The sequence below is a fragment of the Diadema setosum genome, chromosome 3 (assembly GCF_964275005.1).
Source record: "Diadema setosum chromosome 3, eeDiaSeto1, whole genome shotgun sequence".
NCBI lineage: Eukaryota > Metazoa > Echinodermata > Echinoidea > Diadematoida > Diadematidae > Diadema > Diadema setosum.
Window position 1 is genome coordinate 41,079,347 of NC_092687.1, and position 12,702 is coordinate 41,092,048.

Consider the following 12,702-nt stretch of genomic DNA (forward strand, 5'->3'; position numbering starts at 1 on the left):
TACTATTAATTTTGTTACCATTATTCTTTTATCAATATGATCATACATTCATATTATTGTATCATCGTCATCAATCTTGTTTCTATTATCGTGTCTGATATCATTAAGGTTCCTATTGTTATAACAGCATGCAGTCGTTACCCCCCCCAAAAAAAAAAACAAAACAAAACAAAACAAAACACCACCACCACCAACAACAACAACAACAACAAACAAACAAACAAACAGAAAGAATCAAATACATCTATGGGAATAATATAGTTCATTTCCCATCAAAAGATTAATAATCACAAGGTAGCAGTTTCTTGTGTGATGGCCCATTTCGAAGCCATATCAAGTTGCTTACGTGTGAGTGAGCGTTGAGGGCTCCTGACATATCATCTACAAGCAGCAGCTGCACTTGTTTTTAGAGATTATTCAGCAAAGCGCTTTGTACACCTTTGGAAGACGCGGCTGTACAAAATATTTGACAGGTTTCACGGACAACAATTCGTGGTCCCAGGCCACCGTGAAGACTGCTTGTAAGGACAGATAAAATCCTGTTCATTCCTTTGGATTAATATTAAAAATTTAATTTGTGAGTATGATGGCATCATGGTATGTCTGATGTGGCTATTTGGACAATAAAAAGAAATAGAAATGAAAAAAAAAAGACAAAGAGAAGAGGAATGAAAGAGGAAAGAAATAAAAATGGAGGAAGAATTGGTTGAGGACGAGAAAGTATTGTAGAGAAGGGGTACTTGGGGGGGGGGTGGATGAAAAAAAGAGAAGACTGTCAAACTGACTCATTACCAAAGATGACCTTCATCAGCCTGGATTAGGGAAAATCCCTCAATGAGTTGTGAGGATTCAGTTCATTGTTCACTGAAAGCATTGCCGGCGGGGGACCAGTTTGAAAGAGAGGGGTATTTTGGAATGAGGTGGTACAGGGCTTCTTTTAATAAATGTATTGGTCCTATCTCGCACTCTTACCAAAATTAGTACGTTCTTTTCTCCTCTCTTGTCTTTGCTTGATATTAGTAGTAATGGAAATGGGACGTCATGTGCAATGGCGTACCGTGGGTCAAGACATTGGGGGGGGGGGGGCACCTCATGGCAGCAACATCAGAATTGCATAACGTAACAATTTAATGCGAGCGAGCGGAGCGAGCTTGAAAATTTTGACATTTTACAGTCCCCAAACTGCCGTTTGTAGCTATATATAATAATATATGTATGTATGTATATATAATATATATATATATATATATATATATATATATATATATATATATTATATGACCTATATAGATACCAATGTGTGATTGGTCAAAATGCTGTCACGTGACCATGTTCACAAGGATGAGAAGCGTTATATTTCATAACATGACGTAAATTACGTACAATCATGGAATATAACAGCGACTACGTTAAACAAATGGCGTTATATCTGGAGGGGTGACGTAATCAAAAAATCAATTGTTATGATGCGCGCAACATACACAGAGACGCTTTGCACACACACACACACACACACACACATACTTACGAATGTAATCGTGACCGGTCGACCGACCACGTCCACAAGCACCATACCACTTACGTTTACAGAATGCGCTAGCGGTATTAAATATGAGCATCACACTGACACACGCTACACTGCAAGCGCGAATTACAGGTACGAAATTCAACTGATTTGTTTTCGTCAAACTGGCATGGCAGCTTTGATGAGCAGCTGCCCTTCGCTTGTGAGAGAGAAAGAATTGTTGTCCTGATTGCTATAGAGCCTCCTACTCCGATCAATGTTAGACAGTCGTGACAGGAAAGCCAAAGGATTTCCCATTACATTACCAGAGCCTGAACTGAGTAAGTTTTTATGCTAGGAACCTACTTGTATTAGCGCAGGACCTGGACCAGGGCCAGGTCCGTAGTCTAAACAGCTCTTGTACCAGTGATCGCAGGCAGAAGAGATTAGGCCCTACATTATCAGAAAGTTCACATTCTCATGAGTCATACATCACCACAAACAAATGTTATGTCAACAAGCTTGCTTTACCCAGACCAAAAGCGGCATTTGGTCTAGTCTTCTACAATTTTTACATCTCTCATTACAAAATCTGGCTCTACCGCTACGAAACTAGGCCCTACGTACGATTGATTAACGACTGTTCTACAAATTACTTAGTATGTGATAAACAGGCAACGGTCGTACTCCACGGAAGAACGAATTCCCGGTAGGCCTACGTGAAAGCCATCGGAGTTAGGCCTAGATCTGCGTATGAAGGTTACTTGTGGCTCGATTGAATACCACTGGCACTAGCGCACTGTTGTCATGCGGTACGCGCGTTCATGAATATGACTGCGAAAAGGAGTAGTGTTTCTAGACCTAGTCGTTTTGCTTTAGGGCCTATATACAGCAGTTTATTTCTTGTACTGTAGGTCATATAATATAACAGATATTGACTTTTTCCTTCGGTAGGAATATAACATTTAATTTCTCTTGGGAAGTTATATTTTTGTCTCGGAATACTATATTTTTCCTCAGCGCTACGCGCTTCGGAAAAATATAATAATCCTCGACAAAAATATAACTTCCCGCGAGGATCTCAAATGTTATATTCCACCTCTGGTAAGTCAATATCTGTATAATATTATACAGATATTGACTTACCAGAGGTGGAATATAACATTTGAGATCCTCGCGGGAAGTTATATTTTTGTCGAGGATTATTATATTTTTCCGAAGCGCGTAGCGCTGAGGAAAAATATAGTATTCCGAGACAAAAATATAACTTCCCAAGGGAAATTAAATGTTATATTGCTACCGAAGGAAAAAGTCAATATCTGTTATATTATATGACCTACAGTACAAGAAATAAACTGCTGTATAGGCCCTAAAGCAAACACTACTCCTTTTCGCAGTCATATTCATGAACGCGCGTACCGCATGACAACAGTGCGCTAGTGTCAGTGTAATTCAATCGAGCCACAAGTAACCTTTTGATACGTAGATCTAACTCCGATGGCTTTCACGTAGGCCTACCGGGAATTCGTTCTTCCGTGGAGTACGACCGTTACCTGTTTATCACATACTAAGTAATTTCTAGAACAGTCATTAATCAATCGTACGTAGGGCCTAGTTTCGTAGCGGCAGAGCCAGATTTTGTAATGAGAGATGTAAAAATTGTAGAAGACTAGACCAAATGCCGCTTTTGGTCTGGGTAAAGCAAGCTTGTTGACATAACATTTGTTTGTGGTGATGTATGAGAATGTGAACTTTCTGATAATGTAGGGCCTAATCTCTTCTGCCTGCGGTCACTGGTACAAGAGCTGTTTAGACTACGGACCTGGCCCTGGTCCAGGTCCTGCGCTAGTACAAGTAGCATAAAAACTTACTCATCAGTTCAGGCTCTGGTAATGTAATGGGAAATCCTTTGGCTTTCCTGTCACGACTGTCCAACGTTAACATTGATTGGAGTAGGAGGCTCTATAGCTATCAGGACAACAATTCTTTCTCTCTCACAAGCGAAAGGCAGCTGCTCATCAAAGCTGCCATGCCAGTTTGACGAAAACAAATCAGTTGCAATTTCGTAATTCGCGCTTGCAGTGTACTAGCGTGTGTCAGTGTGATGCTCATTTAATACCGCTAGCGCATTCTGTAAACGTAAGTGGTATGGTGCGTGTGGTCGGTCGACCGGTCACGATTACATTCGTAAGTATGTGTGTGTGTGTGTGTGTGCAAAGCGTCTCTGTGTATGTTGCGCGCATCATAACAATTGATTTTTGATTACGTCACCCCTCCAGATATAACGCCATTTGTTTAATGTAGTCGCTGTTATATTCCATGATTGTACGTAATTTACGTCATGTTATGAAATATAACGCTTCTCATCCTTGTGAACATGGTCACGTGACAGCATTTTGACCAATCACACATTGGTATCTATATAGGTCATATAATATATATATATATATTTGCTTTGGAAATTAGAGGTATTAGCCCACATTTGTAAACCTGCAGCAATTGCTCATGGGGGGGGGGGGGGCATGGGGCAATTGGCAAAATTGGGGCAATTGGCATGGGGGGGGGGGGGCACGTGCCCCCCCCCCATAGTTACGCCACTGGTCGTGTGAATTAGGTTGTTGTTGTTGTTGTTGTTGTTGTTGTTGTTGTTGTTGTTGTTGTTGTTGTTGTGCACACATAAGCACACCATCCTCTCTCTGTCTTCGTCTTTTAGAAAGACAGAATAGAAAGAGCCCAAAAATAGGAGACATGCCATCCGAATAAGTTCAAAGTATTTCAAAACACATGCATTATCCTGGCTAGGCTGTGCAGTGTAGTTAAGTTCAGAGTAACTCGCTGCCAAAAAGACATGTACGGATTCCTGCTGCGGTATATAGTCCTGATGATGAAAAGGGAGGTACGCTTTTGAAAAATGATAAAGTCAAAGAAACGGGGTGGGGAGATGTCGTTAAAGCTTGTATGACTACAACCACATGATAAAGAAATGATATTATATAATAATAATAATAATGTCTTTTTAACTGTCGGATCATAGCGATGCATATTATCGGACATAATTTCAAAATATGCCTTACATAAGTAAATTGAAGTAAATTACAAGATGTCAGTGAAGAAACGGTATATAGTATATGCCGTCATTTTCACCGTTTTGACAAAAGTACAGCCAGAATCAGGCAGCATCACCAACTATAGCAAACGACTGCAATTTACAAGGAAAACTAGGGGGACCTAAGGTTTTCTAAACGTATTCTTCGGGCAGAAAGTACACAGTACATAGGACATGGAACTGGGACTGGAAAACTCTTCTCTTGTGAGTCAACTCTGCCCTCATGGTGGAACATTTCTGGCCCAGAAAGATTATCTACGTGCATGGTACAGGTACATGTACAAGAATTCATGACTTCAAAAATCAATCACAGTAACTGTTCCGACATGTGCGAATTGTTGTGGGAAGGGAAGAGAATAAGAAAAAGACACAGAAAGAGAGATAGCGAGAGAGAGAGAAAAAGACATGATCGGTCTCATTATTATTGTTCACCCATTATTAACCCCTAATTATCATTAGGAATCAATATAAGGTCATTATAAAAAGGCAAATGTCAGCGAACAGGAGAATGGGTCTAGTGTAAAACATTAAGCTTCTTCTTCTTCTTCTTCTTCTTCTTCTTCTTCTTCTTCTTCTTCTCCTGGTTAAAGGCATAATTTACAATTTGCAGATGAAACAAAACCCAGTATTAATGCCTTAAAATAGTTCTTAATGAGTTAAGGTTAAGAGCAACCACTGTAAAAATTTGAACTAGTAAAATCGATGTTAAGTATTGTAAAATATACAAAATGTGAACAATAGCTATGACTAAAATGCGTTCAGACTAAACCGTCTACAGCTACGGTTTATTCCCTTATTTATTATTATTATTATTATCATTATTATTATTATTATTATTATCATTATCATTATTATTATTATTATTATTATTATTATTATTATTATTATCATTATTATTATTATTATTATTATCATTATTATTATTATCATCATCATCATTACTATTATTTCCTTATATTTAGGCTTTATCGTAAAAATTCTGTATGCCAGGACGATAGTGGTACAACAGACCTACACATATGTATTAATGTCATATCTTGGCATTATTTTATCTATCTTATTTTTTTTTTAGATCACTGCTACCAAAGGTAAACAGGACCTTTAAAGGACAAGTTCACCTTCATAGACATGTGGGTTGAGTGAATGCAGCAATATTAGTAGAAGACATCAGTGAGAGTTTGAGGAAAATCGGACAATCCCTTCAAAAGTTATGAATTTTTAAAAGTTTCTGCTCAGTCAAGGCTGGATGAGAAGACTACTATGGCTTGTGATGTCACACGTGTACAACGGTATAAAGAAAGTATAAAGAAAATTAATCTTATTTTCACTTTTCTCGCATAGCAAAAGAACACTCGACTTCTCTCTTTCAGAAGGCAGGGGGAATAATATTACCCTTCACATATATCAGTAACAAGTTCAAGAAATGTGCACTTTATTCAAAAAGTAAAGTTTTGTGACATTCTCTTTTTATTTTCCTCATTTGTTGTACGCATGTGACATCACACACTGTAGTAGTCTTCTCATCCAGCAGTGATTGCGCAGATGCTTTAAAAATTCATAACTTTTGAACAGATTGTCCGATTTTCCACAAACTTTCACTGCTGTGTTCTACTAATGTCGCTGCATTCACTCAATCCACATGTATATGAAGGTGAACTTGTCCTTTAAGTCTGCCTCCTTCAGTCAGCAGAGGATTTTTGCAGACCCTGTGTGTTCATTGTTAGTAATTCATACCCATTCGAGTGTTAATCACATTTTATACAGTTTATTTACAGATATTTACAAGCACATAGATAGCAAATATGAAATACGTTAAAAACGACAATAAATAAATGAAGAGTTTGCTCGCAAAATCGATAAGTCCATATTTGCCAAATGGAGATATTTGCGATTAAAGGTCAAGAAAAATAAAGAGAATAACAAGAAAATTTTTGCTTCTTTTGACCATAACTTCAAAAATGTACCTTTATATTATGTAGTGACCAATATATCATTTAAAAGGTATTATTTTGTACTTTAAACAATCTTCAAAAATGGACTTATCGGTTTTTGCGAACAAACTCTTCAAATATTGCATAGGCAAATAGATGTGAGTGTGTCCTAGCGAATATACCAGTCTACTAATACTGATACACTTTAAGTTATATTTTTAATGTTTAATTCCTGATCACTTATTAAGCCAGTTCAAACTGCGATTAACATCACTTTGACGAGTGTCTTTTAACACCTCAGATCAACGCAAGAGTACATCAATGGTATTCTTCACTCTGATTGGAGGAAAGTTTTCTCCGTCATGTTTTCCCCCACTGCGCTGAACGCGGAACCCAGGTCACCATGGAAACAAGAAGCCGACACTTGCAGAGCATGTTGACGTCATTGCGTGCGTACTCACACGAACAACCCGAATTGTCCGCCTCGGGGCCATTGCCCCGAAACTACATGTGTATACATGTGTAAGATCGATACTCTATCCGATCATGGACCATGTACCATGATCCGATCCCGGAGTTAGGGTGGCCCTTGAATAAACTATCTTTACTCCCTAAAATTCTCCTCGAAACTGCGCCCGGCTACAATAGCTTTAACTGCAACAAACGGGGGGAGGGTCACTAATAATTGGAACAGCTCATTCGCCACCGTCCACACTCAGCCTGCTCCTCGGTCCACTCGGTCAATCTTGCAGCGTAGCGAGAAAGAACTTGAGAATTTTGACGAACAATACAGGTGCATCATATTATGCAATTTTGTCGAACGACACTTCCAGCTAGCTGCACTGCACTGGTCCTCTGAGCTGGATGCACAACGTTGTCATTGGGATATCCAGAGAGATAAAATCCGTCTGTCCGGAACGTTTTTATATCACTTTTTGACACTCTACTAGTGACTTTGAAATGCAGACGAGGATATAGACTATTCAATGGATTAAAATCTTTTTAAGGGATCAAAGTCTTTCCTCTGGTAAGTTCCTGTTTCCGTTATACACAACATACAATGTAACAGTTACACCACTGGTGCAGAGCGTTCATGAATACCAACCGGTGATGACCATACCCGGGGCTGTACCCGCCCCGCCAGCCATCAGCCAACAGAGCCTGTGGGCCCATGGTCAGGGAACAATTAGATCTAATACGTTAGGTCATTATTACAGAATCTTCAGTTGCTAAAAAGGTTTTATGATGAGGAAGTGTTGGTAATCATCAAGATGGTCAATAACGCAAGGAAGTGGTGTAACATTGGTAGACAACAAAAGAACTTTAAGAGTTACGGAGTGAGTTTGCCTTTCCGGCTTGGTAGCAGCTTGAACCCGTTGAGGACGAGTCCCTAGACCCGAGCATTAAACCGGGCAAAGAATCTAAAGACTCGAAGGCATGGGAAAATAATGCGTGTTGCAACAAAATCAGCCTGTCGAGGTCCTCAATGGGTTAAGGAGATGTCTCTCCGTTGCAATCACCTTTCATTTTTTTTTTCTCTCTGGTGAAATGATCCCAGATATGAACCTTGCTGCTTTTTTAATAGAACATTGGTTGATTTGCACTGATATTTGATGATGAGAAGTAGTGACCTTAAAACTTGCCCCAGGGTATATATGACATCATTTTCTGTGCTCTTGGCTGTACTAGTCTAACGTTACTACTACCGACTAGTCTAATGAAATTAGGACCGGCTATCCTGGGTTTTAACGCGTTAGGGGTCTAAATTATTTTGGGCTTCTAACTTCAGCACAGGCATAGATACGGACTATGGAAAGCCAAATAGGATTAGGGTTAGGGTTATAGGGTTAGGGTTAGGGTTATAGGGTTAGGGTTTTAAGGTTAGGTTAGGGTTAGGGTTAGGGTTTAGGGTTAGGGTTAGGGTTATGGTGAAACCATTTTGGCTTTCCATATTCCGTATCTATGCCTGTGCTGAAGTTAGCAGCCCAAAATAATTTAGACCCCTAAAACCCAGGATAGCCTTAGGACCTACAAATACAAGTCGTGTACTACTTGTAGACACCTACGGCTTGCAAAGTTTACAGGTAACTGCTTGTAATTTAGACAGGGGCAAGCACACAAAAAGCCATTTAACTGTTGGCTGCTGAGATACACTACACACTCGCTAATTGGATTTGGTGGTGAGTTGCAAGACCATTGTGACATAATTCATCGCTAAGCAACATTGCTCTGTTGTCCAGTACGATGCAGCAATCGAGAAACAGAGGGTTTTGAATGATCAGATGTACAATAGGACTCACATGATGCATGTACATGTAGAGCAAGTCTGATATTTTCTCTCTCAGAAGAACACTATAACACTAACAGGCCTAAATAAGAAGCTACTCCAAAAAATTGATGGAGTTTTTCAATTTTCCTCCTCAGTAGTTATTCTTCAAATGATGTGCAATGTACGAGGAAATTGCGTTGTTCCAGTATTTTATCATTAGTTCTCTTTGTTGGTTTGTGATTCTGACAGCTAATGTATCAATCCACGAAGACAGTAGAGTGCTAATATTTGATTATTAAACAGCTGTAGTTTACATCTTCTTTTGTTGTTGTTGTTGTTTTTATGAAAGACAAGAATTAGGCCTCAAATTTAATGTATAATGGTAACAAGCATGTACCCACAAACTGAATGTGGAGATTACACATGTTGGTTTACAGTGGCCACCAGTGAGCATTTCTTTAGAAGCATTGTTTTTTTTTTTTGTTTTTTTTTGTTTTTTTGTTTTTTTTTTTTGCATCAAATTCATCGTACAATTGTACATGTAGGACAATAAACTGGAGTAGCAAAAATCTTTGGTAGGCCCTATTCATAATGCTTAAATGTATTCATTGATATTCTCAATTGAATGTTATGGCTCTTTTAGTGATGATTTTTGTAATATGTCTGTAATAATAATGATCAAATCAGAATTCCAGAAATTTATAAATTTGTTTGATTCAATTCTGACAGTTACAGCTATATTTTTTTGTGTTCTAAATACAAAAAGTCCTCTTCAAATGTTGTTATGGAAATTTCATCTCATCTTTTTTTTTCTTCAGTTGTGTCTCCTGCCTTTTTTGTCAAAGTTTATATGCACCAAGATGTGTTATAAAATTCCATTTGCCTTTGCAGTGGATGAATGAGTGCACAACAAAGCATTCATGATGTAAATATTGTGAGCATGCATTGAGGTACAGTATTCATGGGAGACTGCTCAAGAATTCACAGATTGTATCACGCAGTCAGAGTCTTGGTCTCCGATACAAACAATGGTGTGTGCTGCCTTTGTTATTTATAAATATTGCAATCAGAACCATGACAATCTCCATGTCAGCAGTGGGAATACATGGTAATAAACACTGAAGAAGGTTTCAGACTTGCCACTGAACTTGGTTGTAACATGTTATTGTAATTTATAGCAGTTCACAATGTGTACTGGTAATTGCATCAGTACTGAATTTTGAAAAATGATCAGAAAAAAAAAATAATTAAAAGAAAAATAGGGAATGATACATGAAATGATCCAAACTACTTTGCACTCAGAGAGTATGGCTAGGTACAAGTACACATATTGTACATGTATCAACCTGATACAGACCTCTGCCTGTTGAAAAAAGCTCAATTTCCGCTACCTGTCTACTGAAAATTACCCTGGTATATTTTATTTCCAAAAATATTAAAAGACTAGCAGCACCCGTTGAAATCCACGGGTCTGAAGGGTTTTATTTTTTCTCATTATATACAGATTGTATAGGATTACGATTTTGCACATTTTATTGATGAAATAAAAAGAAAAGTTTTCTCATTCTTTCTCTACTTGTGCTCTCTTCTACCCATGACCACCACCTAATCACCAAAATTTGGTTTGATAGATCATAGAACCATCCGTTTATCTGCTTCAGACTATACCTCATCATTATTATCATCATATTATTATTCTTATTAGTCCCATATTGTTATATTGTTATTATAATTATTATTGTTATTTGGTGAGGGGATCATAGTCTTTAGGTTTTATAAGTATTAGGCACCCATGGGAATCCACGTGGGTCTCAGGGCTTCGTATTTTTTCTCAAATATTTCTTCAACCACGCTATGAGGGAAAAGAGAGAATAATTATTTTCATCTTCATTTGCTCCCTCATGTCTGTTTTCATAATCAACACTTGGTTTGATGGATCTAGAACCACCCGTTTATCTCATTGATACTGTTCTTTTTTTTTTCAATAATCATAATAATCATTATTATGATGATGATCATGATGATGATGATGATATTGTCATTTTGTGGGAGAGGAGATCATAGTCATTCGGTTTTATTATTATTTTATATAAATAATTGACATAGGGATGATCAAGGGAATTAAGGAAAAAAGTTTATCGCTCAAGGAAAGTGAATATCTTACTTGTTTTTCCCCGTCATGTCAAGGTTACTCTACGACTGATAGATGTTTCAAATAGCTTCATTATCATTGATATTTCATTTTAAACATTAAAACAATCCAGTACCTGTTTGTGTCTCTATTGCCCACTCTTAGTTTTGGATCATAGCACCCCCCCCCCCCATTCATTTGCATTGGCCTATTGTATTGCTACCGTTATTTCAGTGTATTATTGTTTATATTGCTATTGTCATTATTATTATCATTATTAACATTATTATTATTTAGGGTAGAGGTGAGAGTAGAATTATAATATGGGGATGATCAACCAAGGGAGGCGGAAATGTTAATTTGTTAAGAATTGTAAAAATCTGTTTCCCCCATTTTTCTACTTTTGATAAAAACCTTTTCTGAAGACAGTCCTGCGCAAACTGTCCATAGCAAAACTGCTTCACTGCACTGACATACGTAATCTTGTGCTGAGCAGGACTACTTCATAATTAGACCCCTGGTGTTTTAGTTGCCATTGTGCTGGGAGAAATAAAATATTTTGTCTTGCCAAAGATCAAATACGGTACTATAAAATCCTTCAGAAAGTTCACAAAAAAATCCTGGATCCATATTATGGTGATCCAGATCTGTGCAAAAATTAAATTGTTTGTTCTTCTTGTCATCAACGAACTTTCCCCATAAATTTCATACAAATTTGTGTGTAATTTTGAGTTATTTTGCACATCCTATAACAAACAGAAAGACACATTAACACCGTAAAGTGAGAAACACACAGCTACAGAACATACTTAGTTAGTCAGGAGAAATTGAACCTCAAGGAGAGTTTCAGGATATTATGAGAAAATGGCCTCAAAGCTGGATATATCCCTTTGTATTGGGAGAGCTGGAAACTCTGGTAGGGATCGACAGTCTGCGAGCTGGGATTTCCCCTAAACAGACCCTGCATCTTCATTGTACACAGTTCAACTACAGTATGCCACACCTGACCACCACTCTTTTTCCACTTTGGGGGTGAATTCAGTGTTCTGTATCATTTGCTGACAAATGTCGAATCTGAATCACTCTGTGTGTGTTTTTCTCAATACAGGATGTAAATTTGACTGTGTACAATACTTTTTGAATTCAGAAACATCACACAGCCACCAGTGTGGTTTTGAGTGGAATGTACATTGTACAGTTGTACTATTTTTTTTTATTTTTTTTTTTTTTAAGAGGTGCACCTTTATCCTTTGGGTCAAAGTGGAGCAATAAAAAAGTTGTCCATAATAAGATAATGTCTGATACAATATAAAATTTCCTGTGTCCATAGTATTTGGTACGAAGGTTCACATGTACACTAGAGTGTCTGTACACTGAATGCGCACTGTAAAAGTGTGTGCTGCTTGTCAATTTTTAAAGCAAGAAGACTTTAAATAATGAAATCTATTGGGATGAAAAGTGCTGTGTGAAGAGACTTGCTGATAAGTCATCAATACTTCGGTCGATGGTAGTACTCAAACATGTACAGTGTACATTGTATCACTGATGGACTACACATGATTGCATGTGAACACGTGATGTATTTTGTTCTGTTAAATGAAAAAGAGAGGAAACCAAACCCAAAGAGAAACTGTGTGGATTGAGTGAAAGTGGCAACATTGGTTTTTGGTTTCCTTTTAAACTTGCCACCATTTAACTACCTATGGCTTTGTACATAGTACTTGCAATGAATCATTCTTTTTTTTTTTTTTTTGTTAGCAA

The 12,702-nt window shown here is 37.7% G+C and overlaps 1 protein-coding gene across 1 annotated transcript in view; it reads left to right on the forward strand.

Annotated features, from left to right (window-relative positions):
- Positions 1-7,651: 7,651 nt before the first annotated feature.
- The window catches only part of LOC140246870 (uncharacterized), a 110,976-nt gene continuing 105,925 nt past the window's right edge, over positions 7,652-12,702 (forward strand). Inside the window, exon 1 of the mRNA XM_072326196.1 lies at positions 7,652-7,715. Coding sequence (XP_072182297.1) covers positions 7,652-7,715 — 64 coding nt within the window. The remainder of the gene's footprint in view (positions 7,716-12,702) is intronic.